This window comes from Danio rerio, chromosome 11 (assembly GCF_052040795.2).
Source record: "Danio rerio strain M-AB ecotype USA chromosome 11, GRCz13ab, whole genome shotgun sequence".
NCBI lineage: Eukaryota > Metazoa > Chordata > Actinopteri > Cypriniformes > Danionidae > Danio > Danio rerio.
In genome coordinates, this window is record NC_141031.1 from 13,359,156 (window position 1) to 13,385,389 (window position 26,234).

Here is a 26,234-nt window from a genome sequence, read left to right on the forward strand (position 1 = left end):
ACTTGCCGCTTTTGATCGGGCATGCTCAGTTTAGAAGTGGGAAGTCAGTTCACTTTACCGAGTCGGTTCATTTGGACAGATCGTATAAATGAACATGTTCAATTAAACTATGAAATCGTTGGTGTTGTTTATTGTTTCACCGTTGTTGTCCCCCCTGGATACTACATTTAATACCACTGTACTACTATTAGTAATAAAACAACAATGATAAAAAATTATTATATGTATTATGATGTACCACTTATTATACCACTGCGACTACTACTATTAGTAATTTAATTATTATTAGTTTATTATAATTATAATAAACAATAATACATTTATATTAACAACAACAAAAATGTTTTAATACCGACAATAACAACAACAACAATAACAATTTTGTTAATATTATTTTGTTGTTGTTATTATTATTATTATTATTATTATTATTATTATTATTATTATTATTATTATTATTATTATTATTATTATTATTATAGTAATAGCATTGATATTTAACAACAAAAAAAGAGTCGGTTCAAATGAACGACTCGCTTGTGAATCGGACATCACTACCTCACGTTGGTTTTGCGCTTGTGAGATACGCGAACTGGTTTTGCAAGTGACGTGTGTTGAGTGTAAAAGCCTGTTTTTTCTGCTTTTTGGCTCTATATCCCTGGTCCATTCAGTGGCTACCCCACAGAAAAGTACGCCAAAATGGCCGATAAAGAAGGTAAACTTTTTCCGTAGTGAATTACGTGCAGTATTTATTCTTTTGCCAGAGTTTGCTAGCGTTAGCCTAATGTGCTAACGTTAATGGATGCGACCCACATACTGTCATAAGAATGAATGAGTGTCACAATTTTCTTTATCAAAAACTTGCTTTTCGTGAATTGTATGGCAACTAGCGTGATTAAATTACTATTATTTACATACTGGCTTGAAAACAAGTAATAGCTTCTCAAAGCAGACTGAAACTCCGTTGTTCGCTGATTTCCCTCCATCATTCATATGCTGCTGCTGTGTATCTACTAACGTTAATTCAGGAAATCCCATCTTTACTCTTTAGTTCTGCTAATTTATGTGGGAGCACATCAACTTTCTACTACACAACGCTCTTTCACAGTTAAGTCTTTGTGAAATGTGATCATTTGCATACATTTGGCCTAAAATAAATAAATAAATAAACAAATAAATAGAGAGAAAACACGTTATGCTTGTAATGAAGTCTTTACATTGGTCAACTTCAGTGTGGATTTGATAAGTCCTTTATAAGTTCATAATGCATTTCATGGGTTCGCTCAAGTCTATCCTTCAAAGATGCAATATGTGAACAAGAACTCCCAGATCTTCAGATTATTTTCTTCTAGAAGATACTATAGTAGAACTTTAAAGATGCTTTAAAGTTCATCAGGAATGTAAGGGCACCAGATGTACTTATAGTAGTTTTAAAGATTAACTATAGTCTTTCTATACATTCCTATAAACCTTTGTTTTATTTTGTTTTATTTTGACTATTATTATTGGGTATAACTTTAATGTTTGTTTGTTAGTTTGATATTCTGTATTGTTCTTTTTTTTATAATGGGGTTTCCACAGATATGAAATAGAATAAATTTTTAAAAGATCTACTCCAGACAGTGAAAGCAGAGCTGCACGATATTGGAAAAATCTAACACTGCAATATTTTTTTGTTCAGTAATATATTTTGCGATAGGAATACAGATTCACTAGATTTGTTGAATAACTACTTGGAAAGAATTGATAACTTTAGATTGATTGGGATGATTCTGAAGGGGAATGCATATGCATGAAATATAACAAACAATCTACAGGCTTTTCAAAAAAAAAAAAAAAATTAAATAAACAATGTATCATTGTTTATAGTAATTGAATAATCAAATGTAAAATAATAACTCATAGTCTTCATTTGATAAAGAAAGTCAATAAAATTAATTAATTAAAAATAAAATGAATAGTTATTAATTTGTCAGTTACAAATGGTACAATTTTACATTCATTAATGTATTCCTCACACAGTCACAGGCCTCAAAAACACTTGCAAAATGGTCAATTTTTATCGAGATCCAGCATTGTGTATACACGTAATGTGACTATTGCGAATTATCACATTGCGAGATCAATGCGGAAATGATATGTTGTGCAGCCCTAATTGCCAGTCATTTTTATATATAATAAATTATATATATATATAATACATTTTTTTTTTTACATTTTGACTCCCATTTATCAAAACGTTCTGTACCATATGTTTTATCTCATGGTTTCAAGTGTTTTACCTAATGTAATTGTTAATGTTGATTGCTATTTTTCACTGCCATTTTATTCCTTTCCCATTTCCTAACTGGCAAATGTAGTGACCAAACTGTTGAAAAAACTGTTTGTTTGTTTTTTTTTTTTTTTGTCTGCTCAGTGCTCAACCAGTCTCCTACATTTTATGGACAACAAAAAAAAACACAAAAATTGGCGGCAGTATTTGTGTCATTTTGCCTTGGCTGAATGCGTGTTGGTATCTGTATTTTGTTGTACAATATATTGCCCCAAAATATATGGCAATAAACAATATTATTAGCATTTTAAGACCAATTCATGCCACTCATTATATAATGCCAGAATAACAATATAATAGTATCATAATGCAAGTACAGTCTTCCAAAGAACACGTTATATTGTATTCTTAAGAATATTTCATTTAAATATTTGTCAACTTTCCAAATGCACCTCCTGCTTCAGATCTGGACACTTTACTGGTGGGCATAAATATCTGTGTCAAAGGTTCAGTTTCTAAATATTTTAATATAATTGTTAATCTGCAATTCGGATAACTTACGGACCATCTGGTCACAAGACATTGGAATTGACATGAACAAGGAGATATGGAAATCGGTCTTGAACAGGGTGATTCTTCCTCAATCTGTGCACATCAAATGCTCATACAATCCAAGGTAGTGGATAGAGCTCATTGGTCCATGAGCAGGCTAGCTCGCATCAACCTGTCTAATGACCCTGAGTGCGACAAGTGTCATTCTGGTTTAGCTACTTTAATCCATATGTTTTGGTCCTGTCCTTCCCTGCTTTCTTTTTGGAGGCAAATGTTCCTCTCGTTGTTTGCTATTACCACTGTTGATATTCCACCTTGTCCAATAATTGGTTTATTTAAGGTTCTTCCACCCGACCACACTTTACCCTTACATTTTGTAGACTTTTGGAGCCTTCTTAACCCTTCTGGCTGGGCGGTTAATCTTCTGAACAGGAAGAGCCCTTGCCCTTTTTCTCACACTTGTTTGATAAGAATTGTTTTTTCCTTTATTAAATTAGAGACAATTAGATGTTAATTTTGTAAATTAGACACTATTTTCATTAAATTGTGGGAACCCCTTCGCAAACATGTCCAACTCTTCATCTTGACCTTGCTCCTTCTGATTGAGCACCCACCCGCCTACTCCTAGCTTGATACTCAATACTAGTTCTGGTCAGCACATTGTAGACCTGTATTTTCTGTAAGTAAGATTATATTAGTGTTTTTTTTTTAGTTTGTTTTAATAAATTTTTTGTTATTATTATTATTCATTTTTGCTCAAAATACTAGTCAGTGTATTTGCTTATTGTTACATGTTTGTTATCCTTTTTGTATATTTTTGTAATGTGTTTTACAATGTATAAATTAAACTTTTTTTTTTAACAATTTAATAATTAGACATTGGAATCAGAATGTCAAAATGTGTATCCTAAACAAATAAATAATAATAAATGTTAGCAAAAAAGTAACAGAGGCTGTGATATCTGCTACCAGATCTATTTTCAGTTGTCAGACACCGACATTAAAATATGCTAGAGTAGAGCTGCACAATTAATTGTAAAAAGATCGAAATCTCGATTCGACCCCCTAGATCAGGGCTCACCAATCTCGGTCCTGGAGGGCCGGTGTCCCTGCAGGGTTTAGCTCCAACTTGCTTCAACACACCTGCCTGGATATTTCAAGTATGCATAGTAAGACCTTGATTAGCTGTTCAGGTATGTTTGATTAGGGTTGGAGCTAAGATCTACAGGACACCGGCCCTCCAGGAACAAGTTTAGTGACCCCTGCCCTAGATGATCTTAATCCAGCATTTCTACGATTCTGTCAGTCATATTTTCAAGTTCAGGAGAGAAGCAATGGTGGCCGAACTAGTCTTCACATTGTTTTACATATGTTGTTCAGCTACGTGGACACCTCTGAATGGTGTTGAAAGAGTAACATGCTGTATTCATAAGATGTAACTCACATAAAAATGTCATTTTTGTCTTCATGTAATGTATTTGCGACCGCAAAATCACACGTGACGTGAGTTGACCATCAGCTGTTACCACGAAGAGGGCGGGCACACGCGAGCCTCTCAATGAAGTTAACTTTAGTGAACAGAACCTGCGTAGGCTGTGAATAATATAATAAAGTTGTAAATAATGTTCAGTTTGTGGCATAGAGTTTGGGAGCTGCGCAGAAAGTGAACCGCTCTCAGATGTAGCTGACTGATTCCAGCCCAAACACTCTCTAAAACCCGGCGAAATGCAAAAATACTCACCCAGTCTTCTTTATTCACGAAAATCACATCAGTGACAGATTTAAGGCAGAAAATGACAGATTGTAAGCATATGTCTCAAACACAATAATTCAACATCAGAATTATCATCAGCTTTAATGACCAGGACAAATCTAAAGTCTGTTCAAGTCCACCATTCCAAGTCTACAACATTTAGCATTTTAACCAACAGTACAGCTACACAAAGCCTATTGCTTTTTTACCTCATGTTTGAGAATAACAATAATAATAATAGCCCACTCATATTAACCTTTATTTTATATCTACACAATCGTGAGAAAATTATGATTTTTATTTTAGGCAAAATAATTCACCATTCTCATTTTAGCCAGAATCATGCAGCTCTATGCTAGAGTAATTTTTAGTAAACACTAGTGTTTTTTAACCATTCTGACACTGACAGCTTTAATAGAGATAGAGATGTTGCGCAATCAGCTAAAATGTTGCTAGAATTGCTTTTTATGTAGGACTGAGCAATTTGGGCTAAAATTAAAATCTCGATAAGTTGAACATTTTAACTTGATTACAATTTATGAAAAATTTATTTATTTATTTTAATCTCTGGCGCAGCTTTCAATCATTGTCAATGTAGTGTAAATGTGCAACATGTAGCTATTTTTTGAAAGGTGTGCGGGTATGCAACCATGCGAAGGCTGCTCAGGACCATACATGTGGGTTTGATGCAGAAGTATAATCAGGGTCATGTGACTCCACACATGGTAGAGAAAATAACTGAAAAAATTGAGCTGGAAAAATGAGCTCGGTTATAGGTTTTTAATGTAGATTTCAATTACTTTTTTGATTATTCACCCAGCCCTATTTTTATGTATAGGCCATATATATTGCATCACCAAAAAATGTCTGAGGTCATGTTCATGTGTTAAGTGTTGTAAGTTGATGTACTGATTATTGTGAAAGGCCTAAATGTCACATGATGTTTGTAAATCACACCTATGGAAAAGTGCAGTTCGTTATGTGTCTATGACAGCTCGAGGTATCACAAACTGAATGCAAATATAATGCTATTTAATGTAAAAAAGTGAAAATGTCCTCCTATCCGGCCAAATTCTGCAGGAAATCTGCAGCAATTAAAATAATTACAAACTCCTCTAAATTTAGCACCACATCCTTGGCTTGGCGATAAAAACAGATTGCAAAATTCTGGAGGTACTTTTCAACTCAACAGCTGCCTGATTTTGTTCAGTATAGGTCAAGGAAATTCAGTTTTTCAGTCAGGCAGAAGTCATTTGAATTTTGGCTTTCATTTGTTAGGAAAAGTGCTGTATACATATAAATTGTATTGATTTTAAATTAACAAATTATTATTTTTTTGCTTCCATCACAGTGTACGATGACGCCGTGGAGGAGAGAGTAATAAATGAGGAGTACAAGATCTGGAAGAAAAACACACCATTCCTGTATGACCTAGTCATGACACATGCGCTCGAGTGGCCAAGTTTAACAGTGCAGTGGCTTCCTGATGTCAACAGGTAATCCACTGGCTAACTTGTGTATGTTTTAAAACAGAGCAGTTGATCAAGACCCTAAGTATGACTGTCCGTTTTTATACAGGCCTGAGGGGAAGGACTATGTGGTTCACCGGCTGGTGTTGGGCACACACACTTCAGACGAGCAAAACCATCTGGTCATCGCCAGTGTTCAGATCCCCAATGATGACGCTCAGTTCGACGCTTCCCACTACGACAGTGAGAAAGGAGGTAAGAGCTGATCTGAGCATGAATGGATGCTAATTTAGTTTTATTGTGTTGAAGTCATTAGAATAACATCAATTTTGTCTTTGTGTTTCTTCAGCAGGTATGGTCAGGATGTTGAGAGGAAATCCAGATTCATTTGATCAATAAGAGTGAATCATTCCACAAAGATGTTACAGCTGCATGTGTTTTCGACAGCTATGTTTTGTTTATATCTGTATTAAATGTATATAACCATATACTGGTGTTCTAGGAATAGTCAAATGAAAAATTACAATTCTGTTGTCATTTACTCATCTTGAAAATGTGACTGATGTGCATGTATTTTTGTTTACTAACTATTTCAGAGTTTGGAGGGTTTGGATCAGTTAGTGGAAAGATTGAGATTGAGATTAAGATCAACCATGAAGGAGAAGTGAACAGAGCCAGATACATGCCACAAAACCCCTGCATCATCGCCACCAAGACCCCTACTTCTGATGTGCTGGTGTTTGACTACACCAAACACCCATCCAAACCAGGTCAGTGCCTTTCAGATGATCTAAAGACCTCTAATATTTACAGTATGTACATGTATGTGTATAATAAAGCCTCGTTTTCTAGTCTGTATTAGATTTATAAAATAAAAATTCTGCCCAGTGCAAAAAGGTTGAAAAAACATTACATTAACATTTTAAAACTTAAAAAAATAAAACAAAAGCACAGACCAAATGTTCACTAAATCTAAAAAAAAATATTTAACAATTTTATTAGTCCCTCAACAGTTACTGTTCTTATGCAAACGTAGTAGTGTTGAATATAGTATAAACGCACATTTAATGTTCATAATTTTTATTATTTTTTGCTCCATGACAAACATCTGCTTGAGCACCTAAAGGGCAAGATTATGGGTTTGCTCTGTGGTTAATATGAGGTTTTAACAATAATAATAATTCCTTATATTTATACAGCGCTTTTCTGTACACTCAAATTGCTTTTTACATTGGGGGAATCTCTTAATCCACCACCAGTGTACAGCATTCACCTACATGAAGCGATGGCAGCCATATTGCGTGTGATGAAGCCAATTGTGATTTGGGGATGGTTAGGAGACCAGTGGGAAAATTTGGCCAGGATGCTGGGGTTTAACCCCTACCCTTTTTTTCAAAGGACGTCCTGGAATTTTTAACGACCATTGAGAGTCAAGACTTCGGTTTAACTTCTCATCTGAAAGATGGCACTCACTGAGCAGTATAGAGTCCCCATCAATATTCTCTGTTGTTAGGACCCACACAGACCGCAGACCCCCTTCTGGTCTCACTAACACCACTTCCAGCAGCAATCTAGCTTTCCCATGTGGTCTCCCATCCAGGTACTGACCGGATGCAGTCCTACTTTGCTTCAGTGGGCGACCATGCAAGAGTTGTAAAGAGCTAGTTTTACCATGTTTTAAGGCAACTTGAGTCCACTCTCAATACTCTTATTTTGTTGTTAAAAGACTAGTTCAGGGGTGTCAAACTCAATCCCTGGAGGGCCGAAGCCCTGCACAGTTTAGTTCCAACCCTGCTCCAACACACTTACCTGTAGGTTTCAAACAAGCCTGAAGGACCCAATTAGTTTGATCAGGTGTGTTAAGGTTGGAACTAAACTGTGCAGAGCTGCGGCCCTTTTGGAACTGAGTTTGACACCTGTGGACTAGTTCAACCAAAAATGAAAATTCTGTCGTCATTTACTCAATTTTTACTTGTTTCATACCAGTTAGAGTTTTTTTTCTGTTGAGCACAAAATAATACATTTTTGAAGAATGTTGGAAACATGAAAACCATTCATGTTAATGGTTTTCCATAAGTACAACATTCTTCAAAATATATTTTTTGTGTTCAACTGAACAAATAAAACTGAAGGGCAAAGGCTGAGTAAATGATGAAAGAATTTAATTTTTTGAATTAAGGTATACAATTATTCTCAGGGTAGCACACAATGAAGATGGTCCAGTCAGGTTGCATTATAGTTCTGTCTCATTTTGCGAAATGATTTAGCATATTTCAAAGGTTCCTGCAGTCTTTAACAGCAAAAGAACCCAAGATCTAATAAAATGATCATAAGTTATAATAATTTTAATATACATAGTCATTATGTGCTTTAGAGATACATTTTCTTTTCCCCACCATTTTTTTCATTATACAAATACAGAAACAGTACAAACACACTGACAAAAACATGGAAATATACACATTGCATGTTGTTAGCATTTTATCAGATGAATAATTTTTTCAGCTGAAAAACTACATGACTTTTTCACAACAGAGCTAGTTCCCGAAACACTTAAAATTCAAATAACAAAACTACTCAAATCCACTTAAAGAGCCCCTATTATACATGAAATAGAGTCATATTTTGGTTGTAAGAGTCTCCAACAACTGTCTGATATGCATGCAAGGTCAAAAAACACTTTCTTGGTCTTATGATATGCATTTATTTTGACCTAATTATCCCAGCGACTCCCATATGAATCGTTTAGTGATTCATTTGTTCCCAAACCCCTCCTTAGCGCGAAGCTAATCTGCGCTAATTGGACCGATGACAGCCTGTTGCGATTGGTCGACACTGACAGCCTTCAGTGCGAGACAGAGTGAAATGCCCAGCAGCTAATCAACAGAAGTAGTCAAAGTGCATACAAGCTTCATATTAGTGTAAGGCGTGGATTTGGACTGCCAGTGGAGAAATGCAAAATACCGACAACTATTTTATTGAGCAAAAACTCCAAGAACTGGGGAGGAGATCGACACGAGTCTCCTAGCCTGTCACACTCTATTTTTTCACACACACAGACACACAAGAGGACACAACACCAAAATAAAAGTCCTTGACAGAAATATTCAAAAACGGAATACATAGAATGCATATTAGAGAAACAACATCACATTAGTTACTAACACCATAGTACATAGTACCCGGCTCTCACTAGTGTTATCAGGGCCTACGCGTCCATAGAATAGTGAGGGCGGCGTCTCCCCGGGTCCTCACTTTCGTTTTCGCCCTCCCTCCGAAACGGTCCCTTTCTTTTTCACATTCGGGTTTTAAAGCAGCGTGATCAGCGTTCGCCTAAAGCGCCAGTTCAGCTTGCTCCAGCCTTGAGTGTTATTCAGACACCACACCCTGAACCTGAGCTGAACTATTTTGTGTAAAAACAGCTGACGATGGCCATAGCAATGACAAACGGCAGTGCAACGCGAACTCACAAGCGCATTTAAATCCATAAACAAAGCTGCACACATCGCATTTTCTACGTGGCTTTACATGTGATATGAGAATATAAAGAGTTAACCTGATACAGTACAAGCGGTTACAAGTAACAAAAAAATTAAAAACATAATTTGCAAGCTAGAGTAAACGAGGCGGCAACAATTTTACGTACTTACAGTTGTGAAATGAAGGAAGAAACTGATCCATGATTACATCAATAGTCTTTTCTGATCCTTCCTTTTGCAAACGGCCGATGAATTCTCCGTTGTAAGCATGTATTTTCCAGAAGCACTCGAACTGCACAAGGCTGGGCTGTAATGCTGAGGTATTTTTGCAAAAATAATCCTCAACCACTCAATTTTCACAGTTTCATCTTTGGGTAGAGCAGGAGTGTCCAAACTTTTTGGGCCGAGGGCCAGATGCAAAAAAATAAACGTTGTCGCGGGCCAAATTTTACATACATCACACAGACACGTGTGTGTGTATATATATATATATATATATATATATATATATATATATATATATATATATATATATATATATATATATATATATATAAATACAGTTGAAGTCAGAATTGTTAGCCCCCCTAAATTATTAGCCCCCGTTTATTTTTTCCCCAATTTCTGTTTAACGGAGAGAAGATTTTTTTCCACACATTTCTAAACATATTAGTTTTAGTAACTTATTTCTAATAACTGATTTATTTTATCTTTGCCATGATGACAGTAAATAATATTTGACTAGATATTTTTAAGACACTTCAATACAGCTTAAAGTGACATTTAAAGGCTTAACTAGGTTAATCAAGTTAACTACTTAAGTTAAGGTATTTAGGCAAGTAATTTTATAACAATGGTTTGTTCTGAAGACTAAAAGGGTTCATAAAAAAATTTAAACCGCTTTTTATTCAAGCCGAAATAAAACAAAAGTCTTTCTCCAAAAGAAAAAATATTATCAGATATACGGTAAAAATGTCCTTGCTCTGTTAAACATCATTTGGGAAATATTTAAAAAAGAAGAAATAAATCAAAGAGGGGCTAATAATTCAGACTTCAACTGTGTATGTATAGATAGATAGATAGATAGATAGATAGATAGATAGATAGATAGATAGATAGATAGATAGATAGATAGATAGATAGATAGATAGATAGATAGATAGATAGATAGATAGATAGATAGATAGATAGATAGATAGATAGATAGATAGATAGATAGATAGATCATAACAAGAACTGCTGCTTAATTGAATGCATGTAATAGCGGCACCCGGTGGTTATTTATTGAATTACGTTCATTTTTGTATAGCGGGCCAGATTCTATTAATATTTATAAAAAGCCTCGCGGGCCGCCACAAAACTGATTGCGGGCCGCAGATGGCCCGCGGGCCGTAGTTTGGACACGCCTGGGGTAGAGACTTTCAATAATATCCAGCTGAGCACAGCATTGATTCAACCGGCGTCTGCTACAGTGTGTGTCTAGCCTTTTTTTCTGTGTTAGTAGGCGGGGCCGCGGGTTTCAAATCTCCCGGGTTTGCGTGTGCAACAACTGGGCGGGGCTTAAGTTTCGTATCCACATCACAGCGAAATGGCTAAAGACTCGTTATGATGATGATTTAATTGAAGTACTAGGAGTCGACTTTTTTTATAAATGAACCAATAGTTTTAAACACTGTCCATTTTCAGATTTAAGCCTTAGCTGTATATTTCACTTCACTCAGAGCTGTGTTACACACTACATGTGAGGTCGTTCTCAAAAAACCCTCAATAAGGGCTCTTTAATCAATCAGTCTTTTTTAATTGTAATAACTGAGATAGTACCTTGCATATCAATGGCTTAAGCCACTGCTAGAAGGTCTAATATTATGTTTAGGAATTAGCTTGGTAATATGAAATTAAGGCACGTCTTGGGTGTGCTTTAATAAAACTTGTGTGTTTCAAATTAATCAACAGCCCTTTATTATTCTTACATCCTTATATTAAATTGTGTATGAAGGAACTTGCTTTGAATAATTCATTACAATATTTTTTTCTATAGCACTTTTAACAATGTAAATTGTGTCAAAGCAGCTTAACAATAAATGAAGAAAAGTAAAAAAAAAAAAAAAAGCAAAAGCCTTAATATTTCAAATTGTTAAACTGAAATTGCTTCAGTTCAGTTTAATATGAATGTCACTGTTGAAGCTCAGTTCAGCAACTCCGATGCAAATATTAAGTCTGAGCTTTCCATTGTTCAGACCCCAGTGGAGACTGTAGTCCAGACCTGAGGCTGCGGGGACATCAGAAAGAGGGCTATGGTTTATCCTGGAACCCCAACCTCAGTGGAAACCTGCTCAGTGCATCTGACGACCATGTGAGAGATCTGACATTTAAAAAAACCTCATGTATTTTATGTAAAATTGTATATATTTATTTATTCTGCATCATTGAGATATAAAGTTATTATTATATAATTTATATTAATTATGTTTATTAATTATATGTTTTTATTTATATGAATCTTGCCATAAAATAGCCATGAGTGTGGCAATAAATAAACAAACTGAAACTAAAGACAGCTCATGTATTTTTATATTTATATGTTGACCGATCATGTCTTTATTCATCTTTAGACGATCTGTCTTTGGGACATTAGTGGTGCACCAAAGGAGGGCAAGATTGTTGATGCCAAGACCATCTTCACAGGGCACACAGCTGTGGTGGAGGATGTGTCCTGGCACCTTCTACACGAGTCTCTGTTTGGCTCTGTGGCTGATGACCAGAAACTAATGATGTAAGCAAAGTGTTATGATGGAAATAGTTCACACTCCAGGCAAATATGGCCCAAATATTTAGCCTCGATGTGACATTTTTCATGTGAACAGCACAAACTGTATGGAATCTGGTATTTTACACTTCAATTTATGCCACTTTCATATCTGGTAATAAATTCAATACAGGTCAGGGCCTGTATTCAAAAATCACTTAATCTTCTTTCCTAAATAGTAGTAGAACATTTTAGCAAGTTTTCTCTTAAAGCCTGTTCATAAAGCTGTTGAGACTAACTTTTAAGTAAAAGAGAGAAGTCCTAAGCTATAAATGAGGGCAGCATTGGCTTAGGGTGTACTCACAGTAACCACAGTTGTCCCCTCTCTTCTCTCCCTCTCGTCCCACACTCGCATTACATTTTTTGCCCTCCAAGCCTGAGCACACTTATGATGCAACTCTTCGGTTTAACAGAAGAGAAGCGCTCTCACTCCGTTCATTATAGATTGCTTTAGCTATATTGTTTGGCATTATTTTAACTCATTTGTGATGCAATGAAACAGTCAAATCTTTTGCTGAACAGATCCACCATTTTTGACGCTCATAGATGTTTATGAAAGTCCTCGTGCTTCACGTATTAGGAGGTTTGCTAAAGGTGCAGCTGTCCTGCAGCATTTGTATCTTTAATTAACTATGACAGTGTGCGTTCACCGGAGCTCCTAACTTTAAAAATGTAGGCGCATCAGCCAAAATTTAGTCGCACCCACCAATTATGAGCACCGTTACTACAAGTTTTATACAAACATATTTAAAGCATTTGAAATCAACACTAATCAAACTAACAAGCAAAAAAATTAATACATTTATGCAAGCGTGAGGAAAATATGTCTCAACGAAATCCCGTTATCTCAAGAAAATACATTTTTATAACAGAACTGAGTGACCAAAGCATACACGGAGCGCTCACTGGCCCTGCACGCACTGCTTAAATGAATCTGTTAACGGTATAACTGCTGTTCTCACAAGTGCTGTCTGATATTGCACTGATGCTTTTGACACATACTGTACCTTATTATATGCATACGTCATGTTAATAGCAACACCGGTCTTTTTAGGAGTAGCGATGTTAGTTTACTCAGCGTAAGCCCGTTTGTACGACGGTGTACGTGGTGTTACATTTGACATATAGCTGCCCCTTGCACTGCGGACAGCATCTGGCGATTATATGAAGGATTAAACAGGAGCTCTCGTGCTAGATGTGGCAAACAGTTACCTGAAAACTGCATCTCACAGATTTTCATAGCGGACTTGAAGCCAATGGAAGTCTTCTACTCTTGGAAAAGTGTAGGTTGTGGATTAACATTCAGCACATGATCACTAGTAAGATGTGTCATTATTTGTAACTAGATGGTTTCTAAAACTCATTCAAAAATCATTCGTGTTCAGTGCTAGAGCATTGGTGGGCCAATAAGAAGAGCGCGAAGGCGGGGCAAGCATTACGGTCTTGGATTTGTTTACTGCAGCAAGTTGACTTGACAACTGTTTTAAACCATTCCTGAGCGCTGCGTTTCGCGTTCCAAGTGCAGACAAAGAGCTTAGAGATGCATTCTGCGTGAATGTCTCCCGAATCCGCGCATGTGGTGAACATTTTGCAGCAAAAACTGGTCGCACACAACAATTTTAAGCACTCGCAGAAATGCTCCCAAATATATTTTAAGGTCGCATAGATAAAATTTCGGGTGCATATGCGACCAAAATGGTCGCAATTTCGAGCCCTGTTAATAGATCCATATCAAATAGTCCTTTAAAAGTGACGTTGGCTTTTCAGTTTCACACTTTGCACTCACACAACAAGCGTACCGCACCAAAGCCCAACCGAACCGGGAAATGCACAGTTCAGATAGCCTAGTGTGAGTACACCCTTATTAGCTATGGATGATGTCAGCATCATTACTAACTATGAACGCAGGGATTGGCTGATGGTGGAGGAGTCTGTAGAGCATGATGTTGAAAAATGGCACATTATAAAATGCAGGCCAGGTAAAGACGCATTCTTAATAGTTCTTTGCTTTTTTTTTTTTATTTTTTTTAGTTTTAGACATTATATAAAGATTTTCTTTCAATGTTACAAATGAATGTGTTTTCTTAGAAAATAATTAAGCAAAAATATGATTTAAAATAATTAAATATAAAAAATTATTTAAATTGCCAAAAAATGATCAGTATAATGGTAAAAAACTGTACATTTCTAGTCAAACCATCCTTCTGCAATCTTTTACCAAAAACAAATGCATTTAATAATTTTCATTCCTACAGTGTCTGTCCCAATAGCCTTGTTGGCAGGGTTCTGGCATGTAGCACAACTGCACTTCATGCATTCCAAGTTTAAATCCTGGCTTGGGGATATTTCCCAATTCCATCCAATTACTGTCCTGTTACAATAAACTCAAAACACCAAAATAATCTTTACAAAAAAAATGTAAACAAACATAAGTATTTAAAATGCTGAAGTACAAATCATTTGGAAAATACACACTTATGTCAGTAAAAATGGCAATAAAAATTATATTAAACACGACTTGACCTGATAACTTGCTTTATTCACGTCAAACGTTAGTGTACACAATTTTTACAGAGTCAGAAAGTTTACGTTTTGTGTAGTTGTTCTTTTGCACATACAGGTCCATTTAGAATCATTCACACTATAAATATGATATTAATCACATTTAAAACAACAATGGAAGTAAACAACTTAAAAAAAAAAACAATCTGAGGACAAAAAAAAAGAGGTTTGAGCACAAAATACTCACAGTATGAATGTAGCTAATGGATTACATGTCGAAATGTCTGTCTTTCACAGCTGGGACACACGATCCAATAACACCTCAAAGCCCAGTCACTCTGTGGATGCTCACACAGCCGAAGTCAACTGTCTGTCCTTCAACCCCTACAGCGAATTTATCTTGGCCACTGGCTCAGCAGACAAGGTTTGTACTTTTTGGAATTTGCTTTAGAGCTGTGGCTCAAAATCATTCCAGATATTGAGTCTGAGATTATCAAAACCCAGTTCTAGTCTCTGTTGAATGGATTCCAAACTTAGTTTCTAACAGCAGATGGGGCTGTATGATTTACAAACAGCTGTACATTGCTTGCATCCAATTCCGTACAATTACCGCTTGATCGCAAAATAAATAATAAAGTTAGGAAAGATTTAAGCACATTACAGGAATGTTTATTGTGAGCTGTGTTTATATTAATCTTGTGCCATGAAAGGCAGCTTCCTTGTGAGCTCATTCCTTGTTTGAATGTACGTTTTAAAACTAGCCTAGAGCAACATCTGCTATTCAAAACGAAACTGAGAATCGATTTAAGAGAGAATAGTGATGTATTTTGAAGATCTCATCATTTTTGCTGATTCGATTACTAGAACAAATTTTCACCACAGTCCTAATTTGCATAATCAAACACACACATAGCAGTTAGAACATTGTTTTAGCGACAAGTGTTAAGTGTTTACACACACACTTAAACTCAAAGTAGGCTTGTTTTTTGACACAAGGACTTATCTGAACATGTACTCCAGTTAATAGTAAGCTTAAAGATGGGTTTTCTGCATAGCCACTAGAAAAAAAAAGTTCTATGTCTGCTCCAATTCTTTCTCCAGACATGAGCTAAATGAGCTATAAAATTCTCTGTGTTCATCTGAACTAATTGCTTGTATTTCTGAACAGCTCCACACAAACGCTAGTTAGAGGCACTTCTGTTGTTGTCGTCTCTAGGTCTGTGGGATGTTACATTTCAAAAAAGTACATACTTTGAGTGCTAAAAATGTTTAGTACAATAGTAAATCCTAGGGCTGTGCAATTAATCGAAAATCCGATTTCGATTTTGGCTTCTAACGATTATGAAAAACCATTAATCGAGATAAACGATTATTGCATCATATACAAAAATCGTGAAAGACCGCGTGCTTATGTGTGTGTGCTGCACGCACACACAGAGAGAAGCATGTGGTCACCATTCGGTCTCATTCGCACACTGAGACGAGCAGAGGAGCGCAGACATCTAAAGTCATCTTAACATGTGCGTCAAATAGGTGTCAAAACGCGGAGTTTAGTGATGATTCATATTAACCCTCATTTGTGTAATAAACAAACGAGTTGAGGATCAAAAGACACGTGAAAGAGAAACCATTAAAGAGACCCCATGAAATATTCCTGCTGCCGCCTGTTTTTATCATTAATCAAACAACAAGGAGAACATCCCTCACTGCTCTAGACTGAAGGATTTTTGTAGCTAAAGTGTTTTTCTTAGGGTGAAGATGCTTAAAGCATAAAGTTTATGTGAAGTGCTTTCATGTAAGAGTTTTCTGTTATTGGGTTATTTTAACTGCAGTTGCGCAGTTTCACATTCACTCATGAACATTTCATTCATGCCCCCGTGGTATTAGACGCAATTAAGAAGTAAGGACTGGTGAGAGTGTTATGGAATTTAATGACGCGCACCAAATGGAAAGAAAAAACTTCCACATTTCATGATGTGTGTGTGCAGTCCTTTACTGACAGCCACGTATATGGATCTTGTTGGAAAATATGGCGAAAAGTCCTACATAATGGTAATAGTTTGATTGTGATGTTTACGTGAATAATGCCACTAATATATGCATACTAAACGTCTTAATTCCATTTCTGTTTAGTTTAGTTATGATTTTATTTGGATTAAGGTAATCAAAAACCGCTGTTACGAGCTTATGTAGGCCTACAGTTTAAAATTCATGTTTAACTCAATAAACACAAGAACATCTTATTGAACATCATTTATTTTCATCACCATATATCATAGTTCAGATGTCACCAATCTTGTTTCTGGAGGTTCATTGCCCTGCAGGGTTTAGTTCCAACTTACCTCAACACACCTGCCTGAGTGTTTCAAGTATATGTAGTAAGACCTTGATTAGCTTGTTCAGGTGTGTTTGATTAGGGTTGGAGCTAAAATCTGCAGGACACTGGACCTCCAGGAACAAGTTTGGTGATCCTTGTGATAGTAGAACAGTTTCTCAAGCAGTTTAAGATGCATTTTGGAGACAGGAGAAACCTGGCTTGAGAAACCCATTTTCAAACACTTACTTTTAGTTATTTTTTGAGTAGCACAGATATTCTGAATGCCTTCGGCAGAATTTAAATGAGCCATTTAATCTAGAATAATTCCAAGATTACAGTAAGATTAATCTAGTTTAAAAAAAATTATCTATGACCTATATACCTTTATTTTTTGACAGTTAAACAGGTTGTCTCACTAGCTTGTAGGCAAACCCATTTGTGAAAGTACAATCTATATGTGAAATGGTACAATCTAGATGTGTATATTTAGAAAGTGATTTCAGAAAATTTCTGTTCAATATGATTATTATTACAGCACACTATACACTAAAACCCAACATGCTATAAGGCTCCTGATATACCTGCAGTTGATGAAAAAAGAAATGGTTTCATTCAGCTAGCAAATTGTTATGATAAAAACAACAAGAAATGCTTATTTTTATGTTGGGAGCCCCAGCTTAACGGAGGATTCTTAAAAAAACATAAAAAAAAAAGTAATATCCTCAGTGTAATCTGTTTGTTTCTGGTTGTAGACTGTTGCATTGTGGGATCTGCGTAACCTTAAGCTGAAGCTTCACTCATTTGAGTCCCATAAGGATGAAATCTTCCAGGTAAGTAATACTAGAGGTTCTATTACAATGTAACAATATGGAGTCATGATAAAATACAATGTAACAGAATAATGGAGTAATGCAAATGCTTTGACAGGTCCAGTGGTCTCCTCATAACGAAACCATCCTGGCCTCCAGTGGCACTGACAGACGCCTCAATGTTTGGGACCTGAGGTACTACTTTTTTCCAGTTTATATCATTAAGGAAAATTCTTTCTTTCTTTCTTTCTGTCTGTCTGTCTGTTTGTCTGTCTTTCTGTCTGTATTTCTTTTTTGTCTTACTTTCTGTTTGTCTGTCTTTCTGTCTGTCTTACTTTCTGTCTGTCTTTCTGTTTGTCTGTCTGTCTTTCTGTCTTGTTCTTTCTTACTTTCTGTCTTTCTTTCTTGTTGTTGTTTTTTTAGTGTTCTATCTTTCTTTCTTAGGGCTTATTCACACTGGATGCATCTTTGTTTTAAAAAAGCTTTATGCGGCGCTCAGAAATGGTTTAAAATAAGCCACAGCCCAACTCGAGGTCCACATGACGTGATATTATGAACCTGACATAATAACGACAATATCAGACCCATATAAAAAAACGTACGAAACGGAAAAATGTTATGACAAGCACTTGAAGATACATCACATCTTGGGCGGTATCCAAATTTTGATACTGTCAAACCTCCTCACTATTTTACCCCGGTATTGCCGTGCATAATAAAAAAATTATGATGTTAGGCTTAGACAGCGTCATCAAACTGTTGGCTTGTGCCTAAACCATTCAGAAACTGAAAACTGTATATGCAACCTTAGGTTCGCGGTCACCTGTTTGTCTTGTAATCTTTTGCGCGGGACGCCCTCTCTGATTCTCACACACACACACACACACAGAGAGAGAGAGAGAGAGAGAGAGAGAGAGAGCCAAGCTACACACACACCGCTCTTTCTCTCTCTCATTCACACAAAACACACACACACACACACACACACACACACACACACACAGAGAGCACCAAGCGACACACACACACACACACGGATGCGCGTGCTCGCTTGCTCGCAGTGATATTGTTAGACCGTGCGTCCGCTCCCTTTCAAATTACACCAGAGTTGCCGACGGCTCCCAAGCTTTATTCGGAAATTTATTCCCACATCGCAAGAAATCTGGTCGGACCCCGCAGTACAGCAGCGGGAATGCAGACCTCTAGTTCATATTTACCACGTCTCCTTTCTCATTCGGTCGAAACTAGAAATACTGCCAAACTGCAGGTCACTTGGGCGCGACTCGCCACATCACCTTACCCTCTCTATCCTCCACACTGTCCCGTGATGACAATCACGCATACGTATTTGTAGGCATTAAATAAAGGATATTTAATATTAAATATCCAGTATAACGGTATTGACACTGACACCATTGCTGTTTTTAGATCCCGCGGTATATCGTATTACCACCCAAGCCTATCATATAACTTGGACATCTGGTTATCTAGACAAATCCACAATGAGGGCTGCCTCCACCATGATATAACAGTAAATAAAACAGCTGTCATGCCAATTTTCTACTATAAACAGAAGCTGGCAATGGTTGCTCTGCCTCCGAGATCTTTCGATTGGGCTACTGCTTTTGGGCCTAAAAGTGATGAGCTGTGATGCGTGTGAAATTTGAAGATCTTTCACTTTGTTGCAGTTTTCCAAAAGATGCGAGGTGCGAGCGTAATGCTTAAACACATTGGTTCAGCGCGTGTCAGCATTGGAAAACAATAGAAAAGTAGCATGGAGAGCATTCTGTCTAAATGGCCTTTCATTGTTCTTTTTAGTGTTATTTCTTGTTATTTTTTAATATTCGATCTTTCTTTTTTTTCTTACTTAATACACATCCCTTTTTTGCATTGTGAATAAGTCATTGATTTTATCTGTGTTTGGAGCAACAAATATGAATAACATATTTGCGTGTGTGTGTGTTCTAGTAAAATTGGAGAAGAGCAGTCTGCAGAGGACGCAGAGGACGGGCCTCCTGAGCTGCTGGTAAGTCAAAAAGAATTTGTTGAAATATTTAATTAAATAGATGTACTCATAACTATTATGATTCGTAATAACATTTCAAAACTACGCCAGTGTGATAGCACGTAAAATATTTAGGTAAAATAATTTTGATTGATAATATACAAGTTTGAGCTTTGTTTTTTTATTTATATAAAACTTTTTATTTGTTTGCTAAAAACTTTTCCTATGCTTACTAAATCTGCATTTATATAAAATACTCAAAGTCTTATCAATGAAAAATCATTACAATTTAAAGCAAGTTTTTTTCTTCTTCTGTTAATTTTCAGCACCATTAATAATCTTCAGTATCAAATGATTTTTTAGGAATCTGCTGGTTTTGTGCTCATGAAAGATTTACTATTAACCCCTATTATTTACTGCAATTAAAGAAATGAAAACAGTTGTGCTGCATTAGACAGATAGATGGTCAGGTATTTTGTTTGTAGGTCTTTTAAACGCCAAGTTGATCCACCTGCTTTAAGGCTTTGATAATAGCAATGTAGCATACTAAGATGTTTTACTGAAATATTTTTTTTTCAGTTCATTCATGGTGGGCACACAGCTAAGATCTCTGATTTCTCCTGGAACCCAAATGAACCCTGGGTAATCTGTTCCGTGTCAGAGGACAACATTATGCAAGTATGGCAGATGGTAAGTACAGTAAATCTGGAGGTTTACTGTTCTCATTATTTTGTTTCAGTGGAATTGGTACCAGACTTTATACTGATTTTCCCAAACTTTGGTCTAGGCTGAGAACATCTACAATGATGAAGAGCCAGACACTCCTGCGTCAGAGCTGGAGGGACAGGCATCATAACTGATCTCATTCTAAATATACAACCCCTTCTTACTCTTCACATTTTGCTTTTCAGTATTATCCCGTAAAGTCCATTTATTCCCCATTCCATGCATTCTGATACTTCGTCCATGACAGGGTCCTTCTGTGGACTCTTATCTAAAAGGTTCACCCATCATCCTTAGCAGTAGAGTAATTTGGTTTGGATGGTATGGAAGACTGCACCACTTGTTCAATCACTTCTGAGAAGTTACGGCCTGGTGTGGCTTATCACAAATTTCAGTTTCTCTTTTTTTGTGTGCATAAACCTGGTGTCAATTTGCAATAAATCTTTTGTAATAACTTTTAAAATGATTTTGTATTCCAAAATTGTTGATAACTGTCTGTACGCCGTTTAATTCTGAAAATAAAGTACAGATGCACTGTTCGATGTGCTTTATTCTGTCTCTTGACATAAGCCAAAATATAAAGACCAGTAACAGTTGTGGTATTAAAGGGACACTGTGGCTGCGTCTGAAATAGCATGCTTTCATACTATATAGTTCTTTAAAAACAGTATGAGAGCCGAGTAGTATGTCCGAATCACTAGTATTTGAAAAACAGTATGCAAGAAGCACCCGGATGACCTACTACTTCCAGCGAGATTCTGAAATGTGCATCCGATGCAAGCTGCGCTATCCCATGATGCCATGTGAGAGAATTCATGAATTGGAGAGAAGCGATGCAAGTGACGTGGGTAGATCACATGATAATTACAAATGGAGGATGTATTACGTCCTAGCTCCATTCATACAACTCGCATTCATTCTGTATAGAATTTACTTTTCCAATGACCGTGTAGTAAATTTAAATTCGAGTAGTCGGCCATTTCGGACGCAGTCTCTGCAACTTTGTCAAGGCTCCTCTTGTGGTCAATGAGTGTAATTCTCTTTTACCTTTGTCTAAATTGCAAGCTTGATTTCAGACTAGATCTGGAGGCAGATCAGGAAGCTGCAGAATTTATTTAGTTTAAAGTTATTCAAGACTATTTCAAGAAACATTTTATGTTTGGAAAAAAAACTTAAAGAGTGCTGTTTTAAGAGTTTTGTTGATCATTTCCAGTATGTACTTCCAATCTTCAGAACACAAATGAAGGTATTTTACAAACCCGATATCAAAAAGTTGGGACACGACGAATTGTGTATCAAATCTGAATGCAATGATGTGGAAGTTTTAAATTTCAAGATTTTTTTTCAGTATAGAAATGACATGTCAAATGTTTAAACTGTGAAAATGTATTATTTTAAAGGAAAAATAAGTTGATTAAATATTTCATGGCATCAACACATTTCAAAAAAGTTTACCACAGTGAGGCCTCCCTTCTTCCTTTAACAACAACAGTCTGCAAATGTCTGGGGACTGAGAAGGCAAGTTGCTCAAGTTTAGGAACAGCAACGTTCTTCCTTTCTTGTCTAATACAGGCTTCTAGCTGCTCGACTGTCTTAGATCTTCTTTGTTGCTTTGTTCCTCTTAATAATGCATCAAATGTTTTCTATGGGTTAAAGCTCTGGACTGCAGGCAGGCCATTTCAGTACCTGGACTCCTTCTTCTACACATCCCTGATGTTCTAGTTGATGCAGTATGAGCATTGTCTGGCATTGTCATGTTGGAAAATGCAAGGTCTTGCATGAAAGAGACGTCTGGATGGGAGCATATGTTGTTCTAAAACTCAAATATACCTTTCAACATTGATGGTGCCTTTCCAAATGTGTAAGCTGTCGTCCCTGTCCACTTTAGTCTGGGTAATATGGCGTCCAAATTTCCAAAAAGAACTTTAAATTTTTATTCGTCTGACCAAAGATCGCTGTCACAGTTCCTTTTAAATGAGCCTTGGCTCAGAGAAAACACCTGCGCTTCTGGGTCATGTTTAAATATGGCTTTTTTTTTTTGACTTATAGACTTTTAGCTGGCAATGTTGAATGGCACAATGGATTGTGTTTACCGACAATATTTTCTGGAAGTAGTCCTGAGCCCCTATGGTGATTTCCATTATAGCATTCCTGTTTGTGATGGAAATGGGTGATCCTCTGCCCATCTTGACCTCAAAGAGACACTGCCACTCTGAGAGGCTCTTTATACCCAATCATGTTGCCAATTGACCTAATAAGTAGAACTTTGGTCCTCCAGCTGTTCCTAATGTGTACATTTGACTTTTCTAGCCTGTTATTGCTACCTGTACTAACTTTTTTGGAATGTGTAGCTGTCTTGAAATCCAAAATGAGCCAACATTTGGCCTGATTTTTAAAAATTTCTCTCTCTCAACATTTGATATGTTATATATATATCAGAAAATGAACTAAAAACATTCTGAAAATTTTCCATGTGACTTCAGTGGTTCAACTGAAATCATACGAAGCTCCAAGAACCCTTTTGTGCCACAAAAAAACCCCTAAAAACCACTATGTTTAGCAGTGTCATCTTTTCAACATCAGGGTGTGTTTACTGGGCAATACAACCGATTACCATTGGAGTCAGCAGCACAACACATAAGAGTCATACTACACGTAGTAAATGCGCACCCTGATCTGAGGCAGTGGAAAATAGTCTGTTGATGATGTTATTGAAGCCTAGCATGATAACAGTTCAACCACTGGAGTCACATAAATGTTTTTAGTTCCCTTTCAGTAATTTACCATGAACGTCTTTTGCTGTCTAGGGAGAGTCAGAGAGCTCCCAGATTTCATCTAGAATGAACACAATCATTTAATTTGTGTTCTGACAAGGAATTAATAACAGAATTTTCATTTTTGTGTAAACGAACTCTTTAAGGTCTGGGTAAATAAGATGTATGGAGCTAATAATATGCCAAAACAATCTGAATCTGAATTGTAAATTAATAATGCTGTTAAAATAGTTTTAAATTCGAAATGCTTAATTTAAATTTTAATTTCATAACTTGAATATAGAACATCTGAAATTTAGGACAACTGATTATTTTCTTGACTGAATTTTAAGACTAATTTTCACACTTTAGATTTTTTGTGTTCTGAATTGATAGGCTGCAGATATTGGTTTTGTAAAATGCAGTTTCAAGTTTTCAAGATGAAGAAATTCAGAACATCTAATTCAATATGCTAAAAACCAGAAATTCAGATTCAGCAGAAAGTAGGTCAGGGGTGATCAACAGGGAAGAGTAAACGATCACCCAAAAGCTTAGCACCCACTAAGCATTTTGGCCAATCACTGAGCTGCTTGAGTTTACTGGTGTATGTGAGGCTCAGGAGGACACAATTCTTCTGCAAACTGACTGTCGGGGTCAGCTATTTTCAGTAGTTTGTGTAATAAATATATACTTGCTTCAGTCAAGCAAACTTATATTTAATTCAATTAAATCTCATTGGTTAACCAATTTTATTAACATTTTCAGTGCTTTGAGGGATAAAGAGCTGATTCTGACCTAAACTGTAACCTCGGACGGGTTGTTTCAGCAGACACAGGGCTCTTACACCTTTATCAAAGTCAAATGTAAGGACTTTAAGCTCTTTCCAATTGCATTTTCAAACTGTCAGCATTTTACAACTGTGGTCAAGTACATACTTGCATGCAACACTTCTTCATCAAATTATATAAGATGCTATTTATTATAGTACAGTTTAGCATATAGGATAGTATTTTAGGGAAAATTTGAGTATGTTTGCCGAAAGCCCATTATCAGCACTGAAATGCCTCTTTTAATTATCATCCATTCACATCTAAGATTTCATATTTAACCTTGCATTTATATTTATTTGAATGATCTGATTTTCCCATATATTTAAAAATATTCCATTGTTTTTGGCTAATATACATTGAAACCAAAATGTCCAATGGTGGCGCCAGATCTCTCTCTTTGTCACTGAATTGTTCATTCAGATTCAATCGAATCGAATTATTTATAAATGAATTAAGAGACTCACTAAGAATGATTTGCTCAGAGATTTCTCGTTAACCTCATTTGTTAACATACTAGGTGTTAAAAGTCTTTATTGTTGTGAATAGAGTACAGGGAAAGCCACTTGAGGAGTTTTTGATATAATGTTTGTTTTATGTGACCTGAAACAGAGAGCAGCCTTCCCTATACCTAAAGCTAAAATACATACGAGTTCAATTTTACATTAGGCTATATGTAGATAAGAACATTTATTTGACCTATTTCCAAAATTTTCCATCAGCCTCATAATTTGCACCCTGTAATTCATCTATAATTATGAATCAAGCAGAAGTGAGGGATTCTTCGTTTGACTTTTAGGTGATCATTTACTCTTCCTGTTGATCACCCCTGACCTACTTTCTGCTGAATCTGAATTTCACAATCTGAATTTCTGGTTTTGAATTTTAGAATATTGAATTTGATGTTCTAAATTTATTTTATTTTATAATATTTAATTTGATGTTCTAAATTCTTTTTTTTAATTTTATAATATTTAATTTGATGTTCTAAATTCTTTTTTAAATTTTATAATATTTAATTTGATGTTCTAAATTTATTTTATTTTATAATATTTAATTTGATGTTCTACATTTATTTTATTTTATAATATTTAATTTGATGTTCTAAATTTATTTTATTTTATAATATTTAATTTGATGTTCTAAATTTATTTTATTTTATAATATTTAATTTGATGTTCTACATTTATTTTATTTTATAATATTTAATTTGATGTTCTAAATTTATTTTATAATATTTAATTTGATCTGAATTTCTGGTTTTGAATTTTAGAATATTGAATTTGATGTTCTAAATTTATTTTATTTTATAATATTTAATTTGATGTTCTAAATTCTTTTTTAAAATTTTATAATATTTAATTTGATGTTCTAAATTCTTTTTTAAATTTTATAATATTTAATTTGATGTTCTAAATTTATTTTATTTTATAATATTTAATTTGATGTTCTACATTTATTTTATTTAATAATATTTAATTTGATCTTCTAAATTCTTTTTTAAATTTTATAATATTTAATTTGATGTTCTGAATTTATTTTATTTTAGAATATTTAATTGGATGTTCTAAATTTATTTTATTTTAGAATATTTAATTGGATGTTCTAAATTCTTTTTTTAATTTTAGAATATTTAATTTGATGTTCTAAATTTATTTTATTTTAGAATATTTAATTTGATATTCTAAATTTATTTTATTTTAGAATATTTAATTTGATGTTCTAAATTCTTTTTTTAATTTTAGAATATTTAATTTGATGTTCTAAATTTATTTTATTTTATAATATTTAATTTGATGTTATAAATTTATTTATTTTTGCATATTTAATTTGATGTTCTAAATTTATTTAATTTTATAATATTTAATTGGATGTTCTAAATTCTTTTTTTTAATTTTATAATATTTAATTTGATGTTCTAAATTCTTTTTTAATTTTATAATATTTAATTTGATGTTCTAAATTTA

At 35.2% G+C, this 26,234-nt stretch overlaps 1 protein-coding gene and 1 long non-coding RNA gene across 4 annotated transcripts; one reads left to right on the forward strand and one right to left on the reverse strand.

Annotated features, from left to right (window-relative positions):
- Window positions 1-566: 566 nt before the first annotated feature.
- On the forward strand, window positions 567-21,226 carry rbbp7 (RB binding protein 7, chromatin remodeling factor). 3 transcript variants are annotated; one of them, NM_212610.2, is made up of 12 exons: window positions 567-715; window positions 5,929-6,073; window positions 6,156-6,301; window positions 6,640-6,816; window positions 11,763-11,878; window positions 12,138-12,298; window positions 15,131-15,257; window positions 17,903-17,980; window positions 18,078-18,154; window positions 19,928-19,985; window positions 20,544-20,654; window positions 20,752-21,226. In NM_212610.2, exons 1-12 carry the CDS (start codon window positions 700-702, stop codon window positions 20,818-20,820), a joined length of 1,281 nt encoding a protein of 426 aa, NP_997775.2. In that variant the 5' UTR covers window positions 567-699; the 3' UTR covers window positions 20,821-21,226. The 3 variants fall into 3 exon arrangements, 2 of the variants coding, with proteins under 2 accessions (NP_997775.2, XP_087127944.1); XM_087271818.1 differs by having other exon boundaries at window positions 6,643-6,816; XR_015501768.1 differs by lacking the exons at window positions 15,131-15,257; window positions 17,903-17,980; window positions 18,078-18,154; ... (1 more) ...; window positions 20,544-20,654; window positions 20,752-21,226 and adding an exon at window positions 14,044-14,469 and having other exon boundaries at window positions 6,643-6,816; window positions 12,138-13,003.
- Window positions 7,481-11,618, reverse strand: LOC147834753 (uncharacterized). The gene is made up of 3 exons (XR_015502428.1): window positions 10,930-11,618; window positions 9,098-9,893; window positions 7,481-8,483 (listed from the first exon to the last, which is right to left on the reverse strand). It is a non-coding gene; the product is annotated as an uncharacterized LOC147834753 (long non-coding RNA).
- Window positions 21,227-26,234: the final 5,008 nt, after the last annotated feature.